This window comes from Scyliorhinus canicula, chromosome 6 (genome assembly GCF_902713615.1).
Source record: "Scyliorhinus canicula chromosome 6, sScyCan1.1, whole genome shotgun sequence".
Classification (NCBI taxonomy): domain Eukaryota; kingdom Metazoa; phylum Chordata; class Chondrichthyes; order Carcharhiniformes; family Scyliorhinidae; genus Scyliorhinus; species Scyliorhinus canicula.
This window is the reverse complement of record NC_052151.1, coordinates 40,817,889-40,844,934: the sequence shown is the minus strand read 5'-3', so window position 1 is coordinate 40,844,934 and position 27,046 is coordinate 40,817,889. Positions and strand designations below refer to the sequence as shown.

Sequence of the window (27,046 nt, the reverse complement as noted above, 5' to 3'; positions counted from 1 at the left end):
TGACATTACCAAAACACTTTAATTGAAAATGTGGTTACTTCAATCCATAAGCTTTAACCAGAAGAACAAAAGGTTACATGTCGGGGGTTACTTAAATAACAGAGAAGAAAATAATGCACACAAACTTCACGAGTCAGCAGGTAAACATAAAAAGTAAATGGAATGCATCATTCTTGCTTTAAAAGTGATCCCAAAACCACAAATATGGTAAACAGAAACAAAAACTGAATGGGTCCCCAAAGTAAGCTCACAATTGATTCAATATGCAATTTTAAAAATATAATTTTCAGACAAGCACTTAATGCAGAACACAAGGTAAATAGGTGAGGTAAACTATTTGCAAGATCTACACTAAGCCTTCCATAGAAATTCTCCAACCTCCATGATTACAGCATTCAATTGGTTTCTTAAAAAATATCTCAGGGATTTTATAGAGATCGCGACCTGGACATCCATGGCATGGATTTAACGGTGTTTGTGTGAAGGATATCTCATCACAAATGCAAAATGTGCTCTTCACCTGTTTGAACTTCTGTTCTATTTTTGGTTTCAATTTAAAGGAATTTTCTGAATCTACCATTACCATGTTATTTACATACTTAAATGCCACATTGCTGTACACTTGTCAAATTACAATGTATAAAATAAAAAATAATTAGCAAACTAAATGCTGAATTAAAAAGTGTCACACAGGCTACTACAGGACTCCCACATTTTGAAAGATTAGTGCATAATTTAATATCAGCAGGGTTAAAATATAAAGGCAGCATCAAACCAGGAAAAGAGATGCCTTTCCTGGGACAACATCCAGTATGCTTTAATTCAGCTGTGTTTCAGAAAGCTCCATTCGATGTTATCAATTAATCAACAGAAAATAAATCCAAACAGTTTAGTTTTAAAAGCTTGCAATTCACTCAATATTTTTTTACTTTTAACATGTAAACATTAATCTGAAGTTGGGGTCTACTCAAACTTGGGGCAGTTCAACAAAACCAGGCTCAAGCATGAATTTTTCCTTAATAACATAACTAAACTTATGGCAGAGGCAAAAGAAAAAATGGCAATAATGAGCTAAAGTGAATAGTTTTAGCAGTCTTGATCTAGCTTCAATTCAACCTGAAAGCTGCGCACTTGCCTAAATATTGACAAGATCACAGTACGAGCATAAAAAATAATCGGAACATATTTCCAATGTGCAAATTTTCAGTAGACAGTTTCTTAAAACACTGGTAGTCGTTTAAATTACAAGGCATCAAGATGCATTTTGAAAAAAACAATTCTTAATGTTATAACATTTCCTCATGTTCTTATTCCTGCACCACATGATGATCCTGGTCAATTGTTTTCTAAATATATTAGGAGGTTCAGGAAGGTCTGTCTTCAATATGTGCTGCACTGCTGCATGGCTTCAAGCGTTTTGCTACAAGTGGATATCAAAAGAAAAATTAGTATAATATTTTAATACACATGAAAGGAGCAAGACCAGGCACATATGGTCACTTCAGCCTGTTCTGTCATTCAATAAGATCATGATTGATCGTCCATCTCAATTCCACTTTCCCATCCAACTCTATTATCTTGATTCCTTTACTGCCCAAAATTTCAATCTCAATGTACTCAATTACTGAGTGTCCACAGTCCTCTGGGGTAGAGAATTCCAAAGGGTCACAGCGCTTAGCACTGAGACAAAGGGAAATTTATTTGCTTTAATTGGCCAACTTCCTATCCCAAAGCTATGGCCCTAACTCTAGATTTCTAGCTAGGGGAAGCAGCATCTACGGTCTCCCTATTCAGAATGCTGATAACAGCACAAGTAACAAAAAGGTCTGGCCGTATTCTGGTGACTTTGCACTCTGCTGGAGATGGCGGTAGTGGAGAAGGGAACAATTCTCATCAATGGGCCAAATCAATCTGCAGGTCAAATGTTGGGAAATTATTGAGTAATCTGCTGTTTATATTAGAGGAAGTTTCATGTTACTCGCAGAAACATCTAGCTGCCTGAGTTTCTCCGCTGAGGAAGGTCTGCCAGCAATGTTCTGCCAGCTCCAACGAAAGATACCATCTGCTGATGGCAGCTGCCATTTACATTTATCCTTGTATTAGAAACAGAAACTGCTAGAAATACAGCACGTCAGGCAGCTTCCGCGGAGAAAAACATTTCAGGTTGATGTCCTTTAACAGAAGATAGAACACCACTCCCCTCCTTCCTTCCCCCCATTTGAAGAGATTATTTAAAACAAATAATCAAGCTGCTCACTTCCACTCAACTGACCATGCTATGGGCAGCATATTATTTGGGTAATTGAGCCGTGATCATATCTACCTAAATACGGTAGCGTGCTGCCGATCTTAGGACCTGTCCCAATTTTACATGCCTCTTTTCCGCTCTGCTGAGAAAGTGACCTTCTTGGGGGCACGTAAAATGTAGCCCAATGTTTGTGTGGACTGAGTCAAATATTCTACTTGAAGTACACATTTGGTAGCAGTTAGCATCTGCCAATAACTATCAAGTGTTGCCAATCAGCACCGGAGATGCCAATAATGTTGCTCCTTTTAATGAGTGGACTACTATCCCACCAGCGTCACCAATAATGTTGCCAAATTAACTAGATATGGCAGTTATTAATGATAATATTGCTTTTCAGAGTTGCCAGGTATCAAATGATACCACCACAAGGCTTTACCGGATATCAATCAAAGACCAAACAAGTTAGTCAGTTCAAGTTCAAAGATAGTTTATTCACACACAAGGATTACTTCGACATGCAACATAAAACACTAGAAGTTAAACTACACCTAACAACTACAATAACTTATACATTTTTAAAATATAAATTTAGAGTACCCAATTCATTTTTCCCAATTAAGGGGCAATTTAGTGTGTCCAATCCACCTACTCTGCACATCTTTGGGTTGTGGGGGCGAAACCCACGCAAAGACAGAGAGAATGTGCAAACTCCACACGGACAGTGACCTAGAGCCGGGATCAAACCTGGGACCTCAGCGCTGCGAGGCAGCAATGCTAACCCACTGTGCCACCGTGCTGTCCTAAAAAACAATACTTAACTTCAGGGTAACCAGCTCTATGCAGATGAACAAGGCCTTTGTTCAGATTTTGCGTGGCTCGGTAGAAGTGGCTTTGTTTCTGCTGGGCTTATCCGTCTGGTAGCGATCGTTGGTCTTGAACTTGTCTTCTGGTCGTAATGCTACACTTTGTTTTAGGCGTAGGCCGGGGCCAAGAGAGACTGGACACATGGCTGTGTCTCTTTTTTATCCCTCTGGGATTTTGCGCTCTTTGGGGCGGTCCTTGGCTTTGGACCCAATAATTCAACAGGCTTCAATCACTGCCTTCGATTTTGGCCAATAAAGGGGCGCTTGCCTTGATGGCTGGACATATCCTGAGCGGTCATTGCCCTTGGCCGTTTGGGCTTTCTTAGCAAAGGGAGTGGCGCCGGTTAGTCTGCATTTGTATTGGTTACCTGAGTACCGTACTTTTGTTCTGGGGAAATGAGCCATTAGAATGCAAACGAGTGGGGGTTTCGATCGCGTCTAGCTAGCTGGGTTGCAAATACACACACAAGCTCTGAGTCTGTCTGAGTCTTGGGTTGGCCATAATTTCCATGGTCCTTTACAGGTGGCCATCTGAGATGGCTACACAGGCATCTCATTTATTGATCTAATTCTAAAAGTGTAAACCAGGTACTCACGCTCCATAAGCTTCATTTTCTTCTGCTCAGAGTGAAGGTAGGTGCTGAGGTAGAAGATGACAGGTAGGAAAAGGAGAAACGTTGACACTGCAATGACTGGAACGGTGTCACTGCAGGGGACAGTGCAGTTATAGGTTTTGCTCCACAGCTGCCGCGTCAAGTTCATCTGATGGCATCAAAACATAAACAAAACAGGTCAAATTATTGTGTCTAAATTACATTTTGTAAATTATTATATGGATAGTTTTGCAGAGTACTTAATAATGAGACATTTTATGTACTTAATTACCAAGCCAAAATGACTTGGATTCCACAGATACAATTAATAATTTTTGAAGTGCAGTGATTCCTTATGTAAAGGGACGGATTAGAAGATCGTATGTAATCGTTACCCCCACAGCTTAAGCTACTCCCATCAGTGTTTTCTGACCTTTATTTCTTATCTCTAATATTACGGATTCTACATCCTGCTCTTCTGAGCCAAGATTCTTCTTCATTACTGACCATACATCATCCTTGATTATCAGGGCCATCCCACCTACTTATCCATCTTCTTTAATTTCAAAACATCAAGTATTTTGGAAAAGTTAGTTCCCAACATCGTTCACCATGGAAGTATGCTTTTGTAAAGGCTATTAGATCAAACATTCATCTCTATTTATGCAATCTTGTTATATGAATGCTTTGTGCCTTCAGATAAGTGCCTTAATTTTAACTTACCATTTTTTCATAATTTGGTTTTATTCATTCATGCAAAACTATTGTTAAACTTAGTGTCACACTCTGCTCGTCCTTACCCAATTCTCTGCTCATCCTTACCCAATTGCTACATTGATCTGTAGCCTTGACCTATTTTTTTCATATTATGAATTTCCCCTCACTTTAACCTACATTTTGCCTTTTTGGCTTAAAGTCCTACATACAGCCCTGGTTCTGTGTCTGTTTTAATCGGCACATGTTCAGCTAGTTCCAACTTGCTGAAAAATCCAACAATCAAATATATCCAATGGCCTTTGCATCAAAATAGGTTTAGAATTAGATTGCTACTGAGGTATGACAGCACTGTAGAGGGGATAGATATTGCATAGTTCTCAGTTTACTTACTGCATCAACGATGTCTATACACATGATGCTCTGCGTATCTGCCATTTTGTTGTACCATTTAGTTAAATTATTGTAAGACGTTTTACACTTAATGCAAAGATCAGAACGGTTGCCATGATCTGGGTATTTCTGCAAAACAAAAATCATATTTCACTTTGTGGAACATGTTAGCCCACCAAGTCAGCACACATATACACTCAAGATAACAGAATCGCATGAGACCGATCATAGATTAGAAAGTAATAAAACACCGGGGTATGGGCTCAGATGAACGAGACACAAAGAATATGTAGACATTGGGAAACAGGAAATGAAACAAATAAAATGTTTACACAAAAAAATGGCAAAAGCATTAAAAATAAGATAATAATCTTTATTATTGCCACAAGTAGGACATAGAACATAGAACAGTACAGCACAGAACAGGCCCTTCGGCTCTCAATGTTGTGCCAAGCCATGATCACCCTACTCAAACCCACGTATCCACCCTATACCCGTAACCCAACAACCCCCCCTTAACATTACTTTTATTAGGACACTACGGGCAATTTATCATGGCCAATCCACCTAACCACCTAGGCTTACATTAACACTGCAATGAAGTTACTGTGAAAATCCCCTCATCGTCACACTCCGGCGCTTGTTCGGTTACGCTGAGGGAGAATTCAGAATGTCCAAATTACCTAACAGCACGTCTTTCAGGACTTGTGGGAGGAAACTGGAGCACCCGGAGGCAACAGGTTTTGGGGGGGGGGGGGGGGGGCTGGAGATCGTGCAGACTCCGCACAGACAATGACCCAAGCTGGGAATTGAACCCGGGACCCTGGCGCTGTGAAGCAACAATGCTAACCACTGTGTTACCGTGCTACTCATGCCAGGGCGAGATTATGTCCTGTTGTCATCTAGAAGGACAAGAGCATCTACTACCATCTAGAAGGTCAAGAGCAGCAGATACCTGGGAAACTCACTACCTGGAGATTGCCCTCCAAGTCACTCACCACCCTGACTTGAAAATATATCGCCGTTCCTTCACTGTCGCTGGACAACATCCTGGAACTCCCTCCCCAACAGCACAGTGGGTGTACCTGCACCTCAAGGACTGCAGCGGTTCAAGAAAGCAACTCACCATCACCTTCTGAAGGACAATTAGGGATGGGCAATAATGCTGGTCTAATCAGCGACCCCACATCCCATAAATGAATTTTTAAAAATGCATTAAAAAACGTTAGTAGGAAATTACAATGTAGTAATTAGCTAGGAGGTGATGAAACTTGGTTTGTTCTCAATGGAACGACAGAGGTTGAGGGGGCGACCTGACAGAAGTCTATAAGATTATGAGAGGCATGGACAGAGTGGATAGTCAGAAGCTTTTTCCCCAGGGTGGAAGAATCAATTATATGGAGCGTAGGTTTAAGGTGCGAGGGGCAAGGTTTAAAGGAGATGTATGAGGCAAGTTTTTTGTACACAGAGGGTGGTGGTACACAGAGCCTGGAACTCGCTGCCAGGGGACGCAGAGGAACCAGATACAATATTACTTTTAAGGGGCGACTTGACAAATAAATAGGATGGGAAGAGGGATATGGTCCCCGGAATCGGAGAGGGTTTTAGTTCAGATGGGCAGCATGGTCGGTGCAGGCTTGGAGGGCCGAAAGGCCTATTCCTGTGCTGTAATTTTCTTTGTTCTTTGTAGTGGGAATATCTGAATCATGGTTTAATACAGAGTATGTTTAGATACGTCAAGCTAGGCAAAGAGGTGCAGCTTGTGTCAGGGAAGAAGAATCAGTCCTGTTGAAACTAGTGCAGTTAGACATCTCAAATACCAAAACACTCCCAAGATAATATTAGAGGTATGCTACTTTTGCCTCAATTGTAAAGAGGTGGATGACAATTAGCTCTGCAAAGAAATAAAAGGCATGTGGGAGAGCAGGAAAGTTATTTTAATAGGATATTTTGATCAACCTAAACTGCAAAAATGTAAGTAAAAACAAAAAACGTTGGAACTACTTTGGTCCAGGCAGCATCCGCAGAGAAAAACAGCAATAATGTTTCATGTTGAGGTGACATTCAATCAGAACTGATAGTACAGAACTGTAAATAAATGCATTACATTTATTTCCATCTTCAGTTCAGAAAAATATCACCCTGACTCGAAACGTTAACGCCGACACAAACCACAGATGCTGCCTAACCTCTAACCTAAGCATTTTGTTTTTATTTTACATTTCCAGCATCTATAGTATACAAGGGCATAGTATGTAAGGGCAGCACGGTGGCACCGTGGTTAGCATTGCTGCCTCACAGCGGCGAGGTCCCAGGTTCCATCCCGGCTCTGGGTCACTGTCCGTGTGGAGTTTGCACATTCTCCCTGTGTTTGCGTGGGTTATGGGCTGATTTAGCTCAGTAGGCTAGACAGCTGGTTTATGATGCAGAATAAGGCCAGCAGCGCAGGTTCAATTCCCGTCCCAGCTTACCCGAACAGGCGCCGGAACGTGGCAACTAGGGGCTTTTCACAGTGACTTCATACTTGTGACAATAAAAGGTTATTATTGTTATATTACTTTGATATTACAGAAAAAATGCAAGCAGTTTGGAGGCAGAGTTAGTAGGTATCATACATAGGTGCCTCTTGACCCAATACGTCGAGCGTACGCAGTTTAGTTTCGGCCTCCCCATTTTAGAACTTCTATCTCACAATCAGTTACTGGAGGACAACAGAATTCCAAGATCCCAGATCTTGGGAAGAAAGATGACTACCCTGGATCTTTCTCATTTGTAAAGTGAAGACTGACAGGGGAATGTGCTAAAAGTGTCTACAATTTGCAAAATTTAGGTCCAGCCAAGCTTTCCTGCCGTGTACAGAATTTTCTTTTTATTTTAAAAAACAATTTAGAGTACCCAATTCATTTTTTCCAATTAAGGGGCAATTTAGCATGGCCAATCTACCTACCCTGCACATCTTTGTGTTGTGGGGGCGAAACCCACGCAAACATGGGGAGAATGTGCAAACTCCACATGGACTGTGACCCAGAGCCAGGATCAAACCAGGGACCTCGGCGCCGTGAAGTATACAGAATTTAAGCACAAGGGGCCATATCAACAACTAAGGAGAGTAGGAAGTAGCAATTGTTAAGTGGAACTTGCATATATTGAAGAATGATAAAAAGAATACAGGAAAGTTACAGACCCATTACTTTTACTTCCATTCTATGTAAAGCAATGAAAGTGATTATCACGAATGAACCTGACGATAATCTATATATCAGTAACCTCATCAATAGGAGTCAGCATGAATTCTGAAAGGGATCTCATTAATCTCCTTGGCTTCTTTAAGGAGTGCCAACCAAGTGGGACTGTGTTAGCCACGTGACCCTGTTGTTATTCTATTATTTTTATGCTCTTTCATTGGAGAATAGGTTGAAGCAGTGGAAAAATTTGTCGGCTCTTAACAGTTCAACAATCCATGACAGTCCACTTCTTCCATGGCTTTAACCTATTTTTATAGTTGCCAACAGTATGGCTAGTTGATACAGCTTGAGCGTTTTATGGGCTCCTACAACCAATTTGGTGAGGGAACAGCCACACACATCCACGAAATGCAAGATGTGCGGAGCAGGGTACAAACCTTGTACCTGACACTAGAGGTGGGAACGCTACAATGAAGCCAAAGGATCTCCCCTCATGACTTGGTGAACCGGAGTTTGAGCATCCAAAAACCTTTTGACTAAGTTCCACATGAAAGGTCATTAATTAAACTTAGTTATGGGAATTCAGGGCAAACATTAAATAAAGCAACGGATTTAAGGGCAGAAAACCATGAATATTTGTGAGGGGGTTACCTAACGATCAGAAAGATGGAGCAGGAATGTAGAGTAAAATGCCACAATTCTTAGCTGGGGGGAGGGAAAGAGAGAAAAATATTTGTGAAGTAGAGCAGTTTTATACTAATCAACAAAGGAATTCACAGCTAACTGGACCAGAAAAACATGAAGTCACTGAGGTAACAAATTCCTTTCAAATTAATGTGGAATCTTTAGCTTGGCTGTGTAGGTTCAGGCGCTACTGAATGGGGGAAAATTAAAATAGCACAAGCTACTATAAAGAACATGTATAATTTAATACTGAACAGTTTTACTTCATAAGAAGCACTTGTATTTATTAGTTACACATTTATAATACTAATCTTTATTATTGACTCAAGTAGGCTTACATTAACTCTGCAATAAAAGTTACTGTGAAAATCCCCCAGTTGCCACATTCCGGCGCCTGTTCATGTACATGGAGGAGGGAGCATTCAGAATGTCCAAATTACCTAACAGCATGTCTTTCAGGACATGTGGGAGGAAACTGGAGCACCCAGAGGAAGCCCAAGTAGACTTGGGGAGAATGTGCAGACTCCACACAGAAAGTAACCCAAGCGGGGAATCAAACCTGGGACCGTGGCACTGTGGAGCAACAGTGCTAACCACTCTGCTACCGTACTGCCCACTTCACATACTGTGAACTACTTGTGGTGTAGTGACTGTCTTAAAGACAATCATGCAAACATTTTGCATTTTCTTAGACCCAGCCAATGAGAACAAAAGAGGAGATTCTGAAAATCAAAACGTAAACCTCAGGAAGAGCCGCAAGATTGGTTGTTGTTTCTTTTGGGTTTATGGGGGTGGATGAAAAGATTAGAATACTGTCAACCATTGTACATAAATGGTTGTATTGGAGTTATTCTGGAAAACTGTTAATTAATATTTTTTCCACGGTGTGGGGGGGGTTCACGGTTTGGGCGGCATGGGATATTTTTTGTATATTGTATGAATCTGGTTGAATATTTTATATGTTTATCAACTGAGAATTAGAATATTATCTATAAAAAAAGATTCCCAAAAAAAATACATATTTTGACCTTTGGTATAGAATAAACAACCAGTTAAAATAGTGGCGACAAAAAACAAAGATCGTCAAGGCAACAACTGGTTGCAACAACTTGGGGATGGGGGAGGGAAATGTCAGGTTCACTTCTCTGGCTCAACTAAGGTGGGCCAAATGGCCTTCCTCGCCCATAGAATCCCTACAGTGCAGAAGGATGCTATCAGCCCAATATGTCTGCACTGACCCACACCCCAGCTAGGCCCATCTCCCCACCCAGTTCCCCTTCCACCCCACCTAAACTACACATCCCTGGACAAAGGGGCAATCTTATCATGGCCAATCCACCTAACCTGCATATCTTTGGACTGTGGGAGGAAAGCGGAGCACCGGGAGAAAACCCACGCAGACACGGGGAGAAAGTGCAAACTCCACACAGTCACCAGAGGCTGGAATTGAACCCGGGTCCCTGGCGTTGTGAGACAGCAGTGCTAACCACTGTGCCACCCCATAATTATCTTGGGTAATGCTACTATAATAATCACGGGTAATGCTAATAATTATAAACAGTGATTGGGTTGCACTTTTTTCTACAATTTAAGTGACCCAGGCATCACACTAAAGTTGTGTTTTATTCAACAAGCCCATGAAATCAATAGCTCGCAAGTGCATTGATGCCAATTTTACATAATTTTGTTTCCTTTATTGCTCTAACTAATAAGAAATGCGATCCTAAATGTTTTATCCCCAAACAAGATCACTCTCCCCTGCACACTGGGAAATACATTGTAATTAACTTATTGAATATTTTAGTGCCAACTTCTGCTTCATTCTACTGAATAAAATAGATTTTTAATGACATGGATTACATTTGGCATTGACACAAACACAAGTATTTCTAAAAGCTGTTCCATTAACATGTACATAATCTCGCAAATTTAAATACCAAATATTTTTTTAAATGAGCACCCTTAGAATTTTGTCTCATTTTATCTTCTGGAATACAAAAACAGACACATTGTTGCTTTATTACAAATTTATAAATATTTTTCTTTCACTCTCTTCTCTGGATGCTCTACTTTCACACCCTTTCTCCTTGCAGTTTAGTTTGCTGCAAGCTTGTGCTCTACGGTCCAATCCCACCAGTACAAAAACAGAAATCTTAACAAGCATCTCGTACTCTACAGAGTAGCACCACAACATTCTAATAAATGCATATACACAGCAGTGGGGTGGAGGCAAGGAAATGCAATGAAAGCGCATGCTGAAGAAAAACAAACTAGACCTGGCTGCTGCAATGTCTACATACTAAATACAAAATTCTGACCCAAGAATGTGTGCAGTTAACTTTAAGGAGATAAGTTAGTGACGCTGGGCCCCAGAATTTTTGGTGATTTGTGTTTAGATTGTGGATTTATGGGGCGGCACTGCGGTTAGCACTTCTGCATCACAGCGCTGAGGACCCATGCTCGATCCCAGCCCCGAATCACTGTCCGCATGGGAGTTTGCACATTCTTGCTGTGTCTGTATGGGTTTCATCCCCACAACCCAAAGATGTGCATGCTAAATTGCCCCTTAATTAGAACAAAATAATTAGGGTATTCTAAAAAATTTTTAAGATTGTGGATTTATTGCAAAACAGTATTGTGGATCCATTATTTTCATTTGCAACCTCTTTTGATACAAGCAGAGCAAGTGAGATTAATATGTAACTTACCGAATAACGGTCAAAACAATTCAAAGAATCATTCAGCATCTTCTGAAAGATTACTGTGTCCACTGATGGTGCTGTTCCGTTACTATTTAAACAGGCTGTTGAAGGAAAAGGAGACATCAGGTTAGTAAATAAAGACAGTTCAGCACTGCTGCACATAGATTAGAATTGTAGAAAATATTTCAAACATTCAATACTTACATTTTAAAAACCGAATGAAAATATTTTTAAAAAATTCTATACTTGCATGACATTTATTCATGATAAAAGTTAAATAAAAATAGAGCAATTCCAGACTGTAAAGTAATCCCAAATCAAAGTTTTCTTCAACTTTATGAACAATCTAACCCCCCTCCCATGCAAAAGTTAAACTAAAATTATTGGGGTATGCAAGATTCTTTCCATTATTCATTCACTGGATGTGGGCTTCACCAACACTGTTAGCATTTATTGCCCTTGAGAACGTGATGGTTAAGCCACCTTCTTAAACTACTGAAGTCCATTTGGTGGGGTTATGCCCACCATGCTTTAGGGAGGGAGTTCCAGGATTTTGACTCAGCGATGAACAAGGAGCAATAGATGTCCAAGTCAGGATGGTGTGCTGCCGTGGGGGGCTCTTGCATGTGTTGGCGTTCTTATGGACAAGCTGCCCTTCTCCTTCTAGGTGGTAGAGGTAGTTGGTTTGGAAAGTGGTGTCGAAGAAGTCTTGAGGAGTGCATCCTGTAGTTGGTGCACAGTGCAGCCAGTACGCCAATGGTGGAAGCAATACGTATTTATTATAAGCAATAAGGGGCCTCACGGTAGCATGGTGGTTAGCATCAATGCTTCACAGCTCCAGGGTCCCAGGTTCGATTCTCGGCTGGGTCACTGTCTGTGCGGAGTCTGCACGTCCTCCCTGTGTGTGCGTGGGTTTCCTCCGGGTGCTCCGGTTTCCTCCCACAGTCCAAAGATGTGCGGGTTAGGTGGATTGGCCATGCTAAATTGCCCGTAGTGTAAGGTTAATGGGGGGGGTTGTTGGGCTACGGGTATACGGGTTACGTGGGTTTAAGTAGGGTGATCATTGCTCGGCACAACATCGAGGGCTGAAGGGCCTGTTCTGTGCTGTACTGTTCTAAATTCTAAATTCTATTTACAGTGGTGAATGATGTGCCAATCAAGCAGGCTGATTCTTCCTAGATGGCACCAAGTTAGGTGGAATTTTCCCATTTTTTATTTACCAAAATGCCGGTTCCGTTGAAAAAAAAACAGGGAAAATCATGCAGATGCCAACTCCAGGAAAACGCATACATTCAGCCAATTTAACAAAAAAAACTTCCACATATGATTCACACCGCACTCGTGCCAGCTCACCACGGATACGCTTGCCCTGGGAAAATTGAATCTCTTTAATCAGTGGGACGCTCCTTTCAAACTCCTCCCCTTGTTCCAAGTCCAGTGCTAACATGAAGACAGCACCACAATTCATCTGGGTTCCAGAACTGCACACAATACTCTAGCTATGACTGAACCAATGTTTTATACAGTTACAACATAACTCCCCTGCTCTTAAACTCTATGCCTCGGCTAATAAGGCAAGTATACTTTATATCATACCATATGAGGTTAATCATAAATGCCCTGCCTTCTCAACCCTGTCCCTCACCCAAGGTGTGGTGATACTCAGGTTAAATCACCACCAGTCAGCTCACCCTCAATGGGGATAGCAGCCTATAGCTCTCTGGGACTGTGGCAAATTTACATTTTTTTTAAACCATATGTCAGAGGAGATGGTGTCATCACTCCTTTGTTTTTAAATTTGGAGTACCCAATTATTTTTTTTCCAATTAAGGGGTTCATTCCCATTGCATTGTGTGAAGGTCGTCAGGCCTGATGAGGTTGAAAAACAACCGTTGTCAGAGTCCCCACTCAGCCCATGCAGCCTGGCATCTAATGGCACCCCATCCATAGACCTCTCAGTTGTCCCCTGTGCTGACAGTGGACTTACCTCTTCTTACCCACTTTCCAGCTATCACCCTAGAAGGGCAATCCCTCAGTGGCTATATCGCCACACAACCAGCAAGGACACAAGCCTTCCACACACCAGCTGCAAGACCCCTTGAAATCTTGAGGCTCACAGCCATGAAGGGCCGCTAAGCTGGAGGGTGATGGCGACCTGAGCACTCACCTTCGATATCCCCTTCGGGGCCTGGAAAATCAGGAAACGCAATCTCGCCTACAAGAATCACATTTCCTGATTCTCGCCATATTTTTCACCCGCATTGCCAATCTCACTGAAGGCAAACACGGGCTCAATTCCACCCATTATATTTATATCACATAGCCGTGACATTTTTCTTTCAGCCAACATCAACACAGATAAACCACCTGGCCACCAGTCCCACAGCTAATAGTGGGACATTCCTGATACAGAACGTTTGTGGTATTTATTTGAACAGAAGGCAGCGTGTCATGAACACACTACAGTAACAACTTTGCAAACTATGTTTCTGTAAGAAATCTCAACTTAAAGGCAGGCAAAATAATTGGCTTTCATGTACAGGCAAAAACAAATTGTGGAAAACATGCCCACCTTTATAACACGTGAGGCTCACAAATATATAAAATCAACCTTAACGTCAGCAGTACATTAACTATCGGAATATAATGAAATGAAAATCGCTTATTGTCACAAGTAGGCTTCAAATGAAGTTACTGTGAAAAGCCCCTAGTCGCCACATTCTGGCGCCAGTTCGGGGAGGGTACGGGAAGTGTAAAACCTCCTAAAAGTGTATAAGTGTAAAATACTCAACTTTTGCATGTGCCCCACTAGTAAATTGAAACACTTTACGACAATAAGCAAAGTTAAGAAACCTGAAAAAAGTAGCTGCATAAAATCAAATCCAATCACTTACAGCAGTAGTCTCCAATCATCAATCAAAGATGTGCAGGCTAGGTGGATTGGCCATGTTACATTTTCCCCTTGAGTGACCAGGGATGAACAGGTTAGGTGGGGTTATGGGGTTAGGGCAGGGGAATGGGCCTAGATAGGGTGCTCGGTGCAGACTCAATGGGCTGAATGGCCTTCTGCATTGTAGAGATTCTGTGATTCTATCAATGCTATGGCCGGGACAAGTAGTATCACTCAATGCAATTAAACGTTTCTTACAATTATCCAGGAAGTCTACTATAAGACCATAAAATTCTACTAGAAAACTTAATGTTGATCCTTTAAATCTTAAGTAACCCTATAAAGGTGCGGCAGTACATTTTGGTAGGAAGAACAGGGGAGGCACTTATTAGGTGGAAGGTGCAGGTCTATGTGGATTTACAAAGGGATATTGGAGTGTACATACTTCAATTACGAAGTCACAACAAAGGTCAGTAAGCCTATTTTTTAAAAATCAAACCAAGCACCAGGTTTTATTTCTAGAGACAGAATTGAAAAGTAGGGAAGCTATGCTAAACCGACGTTGAACCTCACTTAATGATCTGCACACAGTTCTGGTTGATACATTATAAAAATTATATAGAGGCACTGGAGAGTGTACAAAGGAGATTTTTAATGATGTGGGTTTACACGCTGGGTCAATTTTCTGTTGAAAAGGAAAGGTTAATGGGTGACCTAAGAGAAGTCTTTAAAATTATGTAGTTTGTTAGAATGGAGAGAGAGATTTGTTTCCTTGTAGGGAAGTACATAACGAGAGGCTGTTGATAGAAGATAGTAACAAAGAAATCCAATAGTGAATTCAGAAGCGACTTCTTTATGCAAAAAGCGTAGAGAACATGGAACTCGCTATACAGCAAGTGGGTGAAGTGAATAGTATAGATGCTTTTAAGGGGAAAAACTAGACAAAAAATTGCAGAAAAATAGAGGCCTGCAATTATAGATTTAGATGAGAAAAGATGGGAGGAGGCTCCCAGGTAGAACATAAATGCTGCCATACACTGGTTGGATTGAATGGCCCTGTTTCTGTGCCAGATATCTCAAGCAACCCTATGTACATAACTGGGACACAGGGTAGAAAGTAAATTTGACCTTCCCAGCTAAAAGCTAAAGACCAAGCAACAGCCAAAATCAAAAAGAGAAAAATAGTCCAGAGCTTCAATTAGTGAATTAAATCCACATTTGGAGCTGGTTCAAGCTCCAAAACTTTAAAAATGACAAATTCTACCTCCTAAAACTAACTGTTCTCATTGCATTGCCGTAAAATTATCACCTCCTGAAACCACACGGAATAACTTGTAAGCTTCTGCCAGGTACTGGGGTTTGGTAAAAATGAACTGTATTTATAGTTCTGCACAAAAAGACCATATCATCTTCAACTGTGGCTCTCCAAAATAAAATGTGACATTATATGCCAACGTTATATAAAGAATTCATAAATAATGCCATTAAGAAGTTTGAATGAAAGCAAAGTTAATAAAATATTTTCAAATCTAGTAGAAAGCAGCTACATATCAAATCTGAGAACTTTAATGGTACTGTAAGCCTACACAATATTTTAGCTACAAAATCAAACACTTTGTGCAACGTAGCTCATGTTCAACAGAGAAAAACATGGCCAGGGTAAAAAGAAAATACCCAAGACAGAGTGAAGTGAACATGATTGATTATTGCTGGATGGACCATGAAGGCTAAATAGGTTGTGAAAAACTATTGTCCCCTTCTTAAAAAAAAATTAACCAACGCAACTCATATATGCTGGTGATACACAAAAACAAAACATGCCTGCTTAACAGAAATGGGTGCCCAAATCCCATCCCTGCAACCCAAGCAAAATGCCCAAAGACCTCATTGCAAAATGGAATGTGACTGAGGTGCAAAATCTGATGCCCCCTCAATTCAAAGAGCATACCAAACAAGCAGACTCCAACATTCACCAGGTATCAGATGTTGGTGTTAGCATTTTAAATTAATCCATCTTCTAGGACAAGAGACAGGTTAGGTGGTGGCTTTGTGGTATTGTTACTGGACTAGAAATCCAGAGACCCAGGACAATGCTCTGGGGACCTGGGTTCAAATTCCATGGCGCAGATGGTGAAATTTAAATAAAATAAAAATCTGGAATTAGGAGTCAAATGATGACCATGAAACCATTGTCAATTGTTGTAAAAACCCATCTGGTTCATGCGTGCCCTTTAGGGAAGGTAATCGGCCATCCTCACCTGGTCTGGTCTACTACATGTGACTCCAGATCCACTGCAATGTGGTTGACTCTTAAATGCTCTCTGAAATGCCACTCAGTTCAAGGGGAATTCGGGATGGACAATAAATGCTGACCCAGCCAGTGATGCCCACATCCCATCAATGTTTATTTTTAAGTGGTATGCTTGGAATCATAAACTTGAGTATAAGTCAAACCAGTTTAGCATAAAAGAAGCAATAGAAAAGCATTTGATGTGAAAAATTAAATGGTCAGCATGTTATTTTATACAACTTCTTACTATAATTGTTGCCTGGTTCAAGTGCGATGGGATAATGCAGGACTTGAAAGCAAGATCCACTCTAAATAAACAGCATTTGTGACTGGCACTTCTAGCTCCCTACTCTGACCTTCGTCCATTATTCTGAGGTGACAGAGTTATCACATTCTGGAAATACATGAGTAGGTAGCCCAATCAAATAAAGATAAATCTGGAAACAAGATGATGGACACCACATGATGCACCAGAAAGCATTAGCAAAAACTAAATGTAGTTGATTTTTAAAAAGGTACAACTGAGCGTAGCTATACATTTGCAATAGATCATCAATACAAATCATTTCAAAACAAACCAACAATCCTTAACACAAAGTGAGCAGACATACCATCACACACAGAGTCGGTCCAAATTGAGTGCAGATATTGATACATGTTCAGGACTATTTGCAAACGGTCTGAGCTCAAAAGTTGCTTTGAACAGCTGATGTTCCCTGAACTTTCCTGTAAAGGGCAAGACATAAATATTAACAAAAAGGTTCAACAGCAATGGAATAGATATAAAGTTTTTCACATAATGAGGTGAATACAAGGCAAAACTTGTTCAGGCTTCACAAATACAAGTATTGAAACATTATTTCTATACTGCAGGCAGACAACAATTCACCACTTAACATGTTAGGAGGACACAGTAAACATTAAAAGCACTCTAAAATGAATCTGCTTTTGTGCATGGAAGTACAAAAATACTCCAAAATCGCCAGCAAACAATAGGTGACTTGTCTACAATGCAGAAAGCACAAACGTACTTACTGTTATCATTGCAAAACATATATTCCTGAAAATGGCTTCCCAACAGCTTCCTGGCTAAAACTGTATACTTCCCACTGGTCACAGTTTACAATTGTTGTTAAATGTATGGCGAAATATAACCCAATTCAGAGTACTCTGCAAGACCTCAAGACTCACTTCTTGTGCTTGTGAAATGGGACACTTGCACTATTTATAATTAAGGACTGCCCATATTGTCTGAGCAAAAGTAAAATCCTACAGTTGCTGGAAATGCAAAATAACAAAAAATGCTGGAAACACTCAGCAAGCCAGGCAGCATCAGTGGGGAGAACATTCCAGTTTGATGACCTTTCATCAGAACTGTGCATCCCAGAGCTTTGAAATCCACACTACTTATAATTACAGGCAGCTCAACAGTACTAAACAGCTGCAATGCTCCGACCAAGAAAGCAGAACAGCGTCTATACCTCCTCAGGAAATTCAGCATGTCCACATTGAGTCTTACCAATTTTTACAGATGCACCATAGAAAGCATTCTATCTGGCTGCATCACAGCCTGGTATGGCAACTGCTCGCCCCAGGACCATAAGAAACTACAGAGTCGTGAACACAGCCCAGTCCATCACGTGAACCCACCTCCCATCCATTGACTCTCTATATCTCCTGCTGCCTTGGGAAAGCGGGAATCACAGTGGAGAACCTTCCAAGCGATTTTTCACAGTGCTCAGCAAAGGTTTATACCAACAAAAAGGAAGGATGGAAGAAAGAGGGAAAATCGACCGTGGATATCTAAGGAAATAAGGGAGAGTATCAAATTGAAGGAAAAAGCATATAAAGTGGCAAAGATTGCTGGGAGATTAGAGGACTGGGAAATCTTTAGGGGGCAACAGAAAGCTACTAAAAAGGTATAAAGAAGAGTAAGATAGAGTATGAGAGTAAACTTGCTCAGAATATAAAAACAGACAGTAAAAGTTTTTACAAATATATAAGACAAAAAAGAGTGGCTAAGGTAAATATTGGTCCTTTAGAGGATGAGAAGGGAGTTTTAATAATGGGAAATGAGGAAATGGCTGAGGAACTGAACAGGTTTTTTGGGTCGGTCTTCACAGTGGAAGACACAAATAACATGCCAGCGACTGATAGAAATGAGGCTATGATAGGTGATGACCTTGAGAGGATTGTTATCACTAAGGAGGTAGTGATGGGCAAGCTAATGGGGCTAAAGGTAGACAAGTCTCCTGGCCCTGTTGAAATGCATCCCAGAGTGCTAAAAGAGATGGCTAGGGAAATTGCAGATGCACTAGTGATAATTTACCGAAATTCACTAGACTCTGGGGTGGTCCCGGTGGATTGGAAATTAGCAAACGTGACGCCACTGTTTAAAAAAGGAGGTAGGCAGAAAGCAGGAAATTATAGGCCAGTGAGCTTAACTTCGGTAGTAGGGAAGATGCTGGAATCTATCATCAAGGAAGAAATTGCGAGGCATCTGGATAGAAATTGTCCCATTGGGCAGACACAGCATGGGTTCGTAAAGGGCAGGTCATGCCTAACTAATTCAGTGGAATTTTTTGAGGACATTACCAATGCAGTAGATAACGGGGAGCCGATGGATGTGGTATATCTGGATTTCCAGAAAGCCTTTGACAAGGTGCCACACAAAAGGTTGCTGCATAAGATAAAGATGCATGGCATTAAGGGTAAAGTAGAAGCATGGATAGAGGATTGGTTAATTAATAGAAAGCAAAGAGTTGGGTTAAATGGGTGTTTCTCTGGTTGGCAATCAGTAGCTAGTGGTGTCCCTCAGGGATCCGTGTTGGGCCCACAATTGTTCACAATTTACATAGATGATTTGGAGTTGGGGACCAAGGGCAATGTGTCCAAGTTTGCAGATGACACTAAGATGAGTGGTAAAGCGAAAAGTGCAGAGGATACTGGAAGTCTGCAGAGGGATTTGGATAGGTTAAGTGAATGGGCTAGGGTCTGGCAGATGGAATACAATGTTGACAAATGTGAGGTTATCCATTTTGGTAGGAATAACAGCAAACGGGATTATTATTTAAACGATAAAATATTAAAGCATGCCGCTGTTCAGAGAGACTTGGGTGTGCTAGTGCATGAGTCACAGAAGGTTGGTTTACAAGTGCAACAGGTGATTAAGAAGGCAAATGGAATTTTGTCCTTCATTGCTAGAGGGATGGAGTTTAAGACTAGGGAGGTTATGTTGCAATTGTATACGGTGTTAGTGTGGCCACACCTGGAGTATTGTGTTCAGTTTTGGTCTCCTTACTTGAGAAAGGACGTACTGGCGCTGGAGGATGTGCAGAGGAGATTCACTAGGTTAATCCCAGAGCTGAAGGGGTTGGATTATGAGGAGAGGTTGAGTAGATTGGGACTGTACTCGTTGGAATTTAGAAGGATGAGGGGGGATCTTATAGAAACATTTAAAATTATGAAGGGAATAGATAGGATAGATGCGGGCAGGTTGTTTCCACTGGCGGGTGACAGCAGAACTAGGGGACATAGCCTCAAAATAAGGGGAAGTAGATTTAGGACTGAGTTTAGGAGGAACTTCTTCACCCAAAGGGTTGTGAATCTATGGAATTCCTTGCCCAGTGAAGCAGTTGAGGCTCCTTCATTACATGTTTTTAAGGTAAAGATAGATAGTTTTTTGAAGAATAAAGGGATTAAGGGTCATGGTGTTCGGGCCGGAAAGTGGAGCTGAGTCCACAAAAGATCAGCCATGATCTCATTGAATGGCGGAGCAGGCTCGAGGGGCCAGATGGCCTACTCCTGCTCCTAGTTCTTATGTTCTTATAATCAAAGACCCCTCCCGCCGGGTTATTCTCTCTTCCAACCTCTTCCATTGGGCAGAAGATACAAAAATCTGAGAACAGGCACTAACAGATTCAAGAACAACTTCTTCCCCGCTGTTACCAGACTCCTGAATGACCCTCTTATGGACTGAACTGATCACTCCACACATCTTCTCTACTGAGTATCAGCACTACGCTCCTATGCTTCACCCGATGTCTATGTATTTCCTTTGTGTGTTTATCTTGTGCCCTATGCTGTTCATGTGTCAAACGATCTGTCTGGAGTCTGGACTGTACGCTGAACAATACTTTTCACTGTACCTCAGTGCACATGACAATAAACCCAAATGTACCATTGCTATACAATGGATCCACAACCATAAAAGATGAGTTTCTGCATCAAAACCCCTCTTTAGGTGACCTCAGCAGTGCCATCTAATTGATTTTACAACTTACAATTTGACCCAAGGCACTGCCAAAAGCAGGACTTTTTCTGGCAGCAACTTTATAAAGAAAATGGATCTACATAAAATCTATGTGTCTTTTCAATCACGTTAAAAGTGACAAAGAATCGATAGCCTGCCCTTGACACTAAGGCAGCATCCCGCCGAATACAACATGAAAAAAAATCAAACAAAACTGTGTGAATGAGATTGGGGCAGGAAAATCAGTAGTTGGAATCATGCTGACACAGCAAGAGTCTGGATTAGTCAGAGGCCGGTGAACATCAGGGAGGGAGATTCTCAGGAGAGGTTTCTCAGTCCAAGCATCTTCACAGTTTCATCAATGACCTTCCTTTCATCATAAAGGAATGAGATTGATAATTCCTATGTTTGGCTCCTTTAATAATTCCTCTAATTAACTGTCAACAAAGCCTCCAGAACTGGGTTGAAAAGTGGAAGGTGAAAATTGTATCATACAAGTGCCGAATTACAGCCATCTCCAGCAAGAAAATGTATAGATTTACACATCTCATTATTGGCACGTGCTTACATACAGGAGGGCCTTTGACGTAGAAAAACGCACCAAGGAGCCTCACAGTTGTGTAATCAGAATTTTAAAAAAATCAACAGTCAAAAATACATTAGGAGGACTGACCAAAATCTTTATTAAAGAAGTGGATTTTAAGGAGCGGCCTAAAGGATGTGAAGATATTGGAGAGATTTGGGGTGGAATTCCTTGGCAGTGAAGATATAGCAATCAATGTTGGGACAAAGGATGGGGAGCTGTACAAGAGGTTAGAGTTGGAGGAATGTAAAGTATGCATGGTCTGCAGGGATCAAGGAAGCAGATCACCACCATCTTCTCAAAAGTAGTTAGGGATGGGAAATAAATGCTGTCCTAGTCATCAACACCCACATCCCAAGAAAGAATATTACAACAAAACAAAATCAAAATTTCACTCCCTCACTGGAGTATCAGTGTTGAATGTTACACTTAAAGAAATGGAGTAGGTATGAACCCAAAATCTTGTGCCTCAGAAGCAAGCATGCTGCCAACTGAGCTACAGTCGACAGTCCGTCAATTCCCAGCATATCCATTTCTGAAATGGATTCAGACTCACTAAACTAATGCAAGGAGTTATTGAGAGCAATTAAACAAGGGGTTTATTAACAAAAAATGCTGATTTTTAAACCAATTTTAAGCGTTACTAGCAACACGATGCAAAAGTTAATGGAGACTGATTTAGCAACAACAAGGCGGCCCACAAATACTCCAACGGTCAGTTTCCACAAAATATACAAATAATTGCCAGAGTAGAAATCACTGCAATTTATTGAAATATTAATGGATGGGTTACTTAGCTTTCCAGCCTTACCAAGCTGCAGCACATTTTGGGGAGTATGAATGACAAAAGCCATAAGTTTTCATAACAATACATGCTGCTAACAGGCTCCATTAATCTATTCTTCCCTTGCCTCTACTTTGTTGTGCCATCCCACAAGACAGGTAATAAGAAAACTTTGTGGAGAAATAGAACCTACTAAAGACCACCCTGCAATACAGCATCAGTGCACTAATGTGCTCTGAACATATCAGCAATAATTATGAAAGTCACTTTTGAGTGTAACAAGCTGTCTTGGGGCTGAAAAGTCACAGGATAGGGAAATATGTACAAATTCTCAACACTGCGATCACCAATTAATAAAATTACTCAATAATCATGTGGCATGGTGAACCACAATAAACAATATCAGCCAGGAACTCATACTGGCATCCTCAATGGCTTGCATCATACCTAGATTGTATTTCATCAATATAGTGTTAGATCTCAACACATGCTCCTTGCAATTTATCACAATCATTCCATTTAATCCTTCTTAAGCATTCATTTTTCTCCTTCAAATCTCCTTCAGAGATTAACACAGAGGAAAACAGAGAACAAAGTCTAAAACAGGGAGAGAAAGCGAAAACGAGCGGGAACAAGAGAGAGAGTACACTCACCCCTGGTCACACCTACATTCAGAACATTATTTTCTATTCTTCCTGCACCTGGAATAGGACATGAATTCACTACGTGCGATTTTGTAATTCAAAAACAAGGCACAAGTTTACGTTCTTGTGTAACATGAAGTCAACTTTCATTAAATTAGGCTATTTAACTTTCAACATTTAATCCACCAATTTAAAATTGTATTCCAGATTAAGCTATTTCATAGCACTTTATATACCTCTAAATTCCTTTCCAACCTGAAACTCGGATCTCTATTCTTTTACCAGTACTTGTGGGACCTTGTATGCACACTGGCTGTTACATTTAACTACAATAACACATAATTGACTTAATACTCATTTTAGTTTATGTACTTTTGTACATCCTCTGTTATTTCCTTCCTTCGTGACGTACTTTCCCCCTCTAATTTTCTTTCCTCCTTCAAGATGTTCCTTAAAACCCACCTCTGACCAAGCTTTTAGTCACTTACTGAATCTTAATATTTCATGTGGCTCATGTCAAATTTTGTTTGATGTTGCTCCTGTGAAGTGCTTTTGGACACTTTGTGATGTTGAAGTTATTATAAATGAAAGTTGTTATTTACACTTGACCACAATAAATATCACCAATCTTCCACCGCCACATTTGGACTGCCTGTTTCGATCCTAGTTTCCTATCAAGTGCAAATACGCACTTGAAAGTTACTGAATAATTAAAAAGCTAGTTATTCCATACAATCCTATTGGACTTTAACTTCGTCTTGCAAGACCTCTTGTACACCCCAGTCCAACACTGGCAACTCCACATTATAAATTAAAAACACCAGTGGTGCCAAAATGAGCTTTGGAGGACCTCACTTTGTACTTCTCCCAGCACCACACTGTCCCTCTAACCAGTACTTTTCTCCTACCCTTCAGCTAATTTCTTATCAATACCCAGATATGGTCCTGAATCACTTGTTTCAAATTGAGTTATTACTTTTTAAATGTGGAACTTTGACAAATGAAATGAAATGAAATGAAATGAAAATCGCTTATTGTCACGAGTAGGCTTCAATGAAGTTACTGTGAAAAGCCCCTAGTCGCCACATTCCGGCGCCTGTCCGGGGAGGCTGGTACGGGAATCGAACCGTGCTGCTGGCCTGCTTTAAAAGCCAGCGATTTAGCCAAGTGAGCTAAACCAGCCCCTATGTCATATCAATGTCAGAGTACTGCATTTCAAGAGACTTTTAGCAGTTGACTTGGTGTTACTTCAACAATATCATGCAATTAGATAACACCTTTATTGAATAAAACATTCCACGGCCCTTCACATCAACATTATCAAACAAAATTTGATAATTTGGGGGCATGCCATGGTCACCAATAGTGGAGCAATTAAAAATCAACTACAAGGCACCAGCAGTGGAAAAGCAGAAATTTCAGATGGTGGTCGGGCTGGAGAAAGGTACAGAGCAGGGGTGGGCAAACTTTTCCGTGCAAGGGCCGCATTCAGAAATTCACAATTCACAAAGGGCCGCATAGTATATTAAGTAAAATAATTACTTCACCCGGTTATGATTCTGGGCGCCTCATATAGAACATAGAACAGAACAGCACAGAACAGGCCCTTCGGCCCTCGACGTTGTGCCAAGCAATGATCACCCTACTCAAGTCAACGTATCCACCCTATACCAGTAAGTAACCCAACAGCCCCCCCACCCATTAACCTTTAAAAAAAAAATTTAAAAAAAAAAAAAAAAATATTTATAAAAAAAAAATTTTTTTTTTTTTTTTTAATGACTTGGTGGGCCGCAGAAATACCTTTGGCGGGCCGCATGCGGCCCGCGGGCCGTAGTTTGCCCACCCCTGGTACAGAGGGTCACAGAGGGATTTGAAAACAAGGATGAAAATTTTAACATTTGTCATTGTCAGAAGGGAAGTGAGTCATTGTAGATCAGTGAATACAGACAGGGGTGCCAGGTGAACAGGATTCAAATGAGAGTTAGGATACACAGGCAGTAGAGTTTGGGATCAGTTCAATCTTATTGGGGGGGGGGGGGGGGTTACGAGTGGAAAATCGGAAGCTGACTAGGAAAGAACATTGTTTCCTCTAAACTTGACTGTTCCAAAGGCAGAGAGCTATGTGAGGATTTCAACAGCCAATTCTTCCTCAAGTTGTTTGATCAGTCAGCACCATTTCCCTCCAAAGCCATTCCGAACATTTTCTGGGTTGTCGGCACAATACAAGCCGCAAACACAGTCCTGCTAATCAGTACCTTGATAACATGATTCACAACGTTTACTACCTCTTGCTCATCTTCAGTGGTAAAGAATATATGCATCTTGATGAAAAGGCGCCACATCAGCAGGTGGGAGAGGTGGGTGCTGGAGGGGAGCCAAGCAAGGTTAACACACATCCTTTCTTTGTGCATTTTGAACAAGACAGGACAAATTAACACGCAATAGCGGATGCGGTTCAACAGACTAGGAGGAAGGGACAGTGAGAGACTTGGTGGAACTGTGAGGCCATCAAACACTCGCTACCAAGGCACCTACTGAGATGTTATTGAACGCCTCCCCCAAGCTGTGGAACTGCGGGATGCACTCCTCACAGATCCGCACCGGCCGCGCGTTCCTCGCCACGCAGCCGATCAGAGCCGCGCTGCTCCGGGCGAAGCCCCGCAGCAGCTGCCGGCAACTCTCGCTCAAGTCCAGCCGATCGGGGCCCGAGGTCATCCACCAGGCGGCGGCGTTGTCCCAATCAGGCGGCCCGCCGCCGGCCTCCCGCACCCTGCGGGGCAGAGGCCCATCCGCCCGGAACACGTCCCACCCGATCGGCGGGGGGCCCGGCCTCTCCGGCGAGAGGTCATCGCTGCTCCGGAAAGCCGCACCTCCCAGCGGGCCGCCACCAAAGGCGGAAGAGGAGCCGAGAGCTCCCTCGCTGAGGAAACACAGTAAAATGGCGCCCAGGAACCCGGCTCCAAACATCTCGCGGCCGCCGTTGTTGGGAGACTCCGCCCCTAAGCTCTCGCGGCCGCCGCTGTTGCTGGGAGACTCCGCCCCTGCGCTCTCGCGGCCGCTTCGCTGCTGGGAGACTCCGCCCCTGCGCTCTCGCGGCCGCCGCCGTTGCTGGGAGACTCCGCCCCTGCGCTCTCGCGGCCGCCGCCGCTGCTGAGAGACTCCGCCCCTGCGCTCTCGCGGCCGCCGCTGTTGCTGGGAGACTCCGCCCCTGCGCTCTCGCGGCCGCCGCTGCTGGGAGACTCCGCCCCTGCGCTCTCGCGGCCGCCGCCTCTCCTGTTGTTTGTGCTGGGGAGAGGGTACGGCACGTGACCGTGACGTCGGCGCAGTGACGGCTAGGCCTGGCCTCACGTTGGTCTGTGACACTGACCCCTTCTGGTTGAGGAGGAGGTGCACACTCTGCAGCCAAGTGATGGCTCAATGGGTGTATCTGGGCAGATATACCGTCTGCTGCATGAGAGGGTGGTGGAAACGGTTACAATAGTAACTTTTAAAAGGAAATTGGAAAGAGGGTGGCACCATGCTTAGCACCACTGCTTCACAGCACAAGGCACCCGGGTTCAATTCCGACCTTGGTCACTGTGTGGAGTTTCCACATTCTACTCGTGTCTGCGTGGGTTTCCTCCGAGTGCTTCGGTTTCCTCCCACAGTCCGAAGTGTGACAATATGGATATTGTATGGTAAATGAACGATTGACAATATTATGTAAATGCATCTAACCACCAGATGGTGACCAAGGGTCCCTGTGTAATGTGTCCAAGTTTGCAGACGACACCAAGATGAGTGGTAAAGCAAAAAGTGCAGAGGATACCGGGAGTCTGCAGAGGGATTTGGATAGGTTAAGTGAATGGGCTAGGGTCTGGCAGATGGAATACAATGTTGACAAATGTGAGGTTATCCATTTTGGTCGGAATAACACCAAAAGGAATTATTATTTCAATGATAAAATATTAAAACATGCTGCTGTGCAGAGAGACCTGGGTGTGCTAGTGCATGAGTCGCAAAAAGTTGGTTTACAGGTGCAACAGGTGATTAAGATGGCAAATGGAATTTTGGCCTTCATTGCTAGAGGGGCGGGGGGTGGAGTTTAAGACTATGGAGGTTATGCTGCAACTGAATGAAAATTGCTTATTGTCACGAGTAGGCTTCAATGAAGTTACTGTGAAAAGCCCCTAGTCGCCACATTCCGGCGCCTGTCCGGGGAGGCTGGTACGGGAATCGAAC

The 27,046-nt window shown here is 42.1% G+C and overlaps 1 protein-coding gene across 2 annotated transcripts; it reads right to left on the bottom strand.

Annotated features, from left to right (window-relative positions):
- On the bottom strand, nt 1-25,343 carry ostm1 (osteoclastogenesis associated transmembrane protein 1). Of its 2 annotated transcripts, none has more exons than XM_038799219.1 (6): nt 25,081-25,343; nt 17,174-17,288; nt 11,389-11,483; nt 4,812-4,940; nt 3,708-3,873; nt 1-1,420 (listed from the first exon to the last, which is right to left on the bottom strand). In XM_038799219.1, exons 1-6 carry the CDS (start codon nt 25,234-25,236, stop codon nt 1,365-1,367), a joined length of 717 nt encoding a protein of 238 aa, XP_038655147.1. In that variant the 5' UTR covers nt 25,237-25,343; the 3' UTR covers nt 1-1,364. The 2 variants fall into 2 exon arrangements, with proteins under 2 accessions (XP_038655147.1, XP_038655148.1); XM_038799220.1 differs by having other exon boundaries at nt 25,111-25,342.
- Nucleotides 25,344-27,046: the final 1,703 nt, after the last annotated feature.

What these genes read in the sequence shown, in the direction of transcription:
- ostm1 (XM_038799219.1), bottom strand. Translation starts at nt 25,236, where the DNA reads ATGCACAAAGAAAGGATGTGTGTTAACCTTGCTTGGCTCCCCTCCAGC. An exon ending in GACCGACTCTGTGTGTGATG is followed by an intron (nt 11,484 to 17,173) that starts GTATGTCTGCTC and finishes TTCCTTCAACAG; the next exon opens with CCTGTTTAAATAGTAACGGA. An exon ending in ATTGTTTTGACCGTTATTCG is followed by an intron (nt 4,941 to 11,388) that starts GTAAGTTACATA and finishes TTTGTTTTGCAG; the next exon opens with AAATACCCAGATCATGGCAA.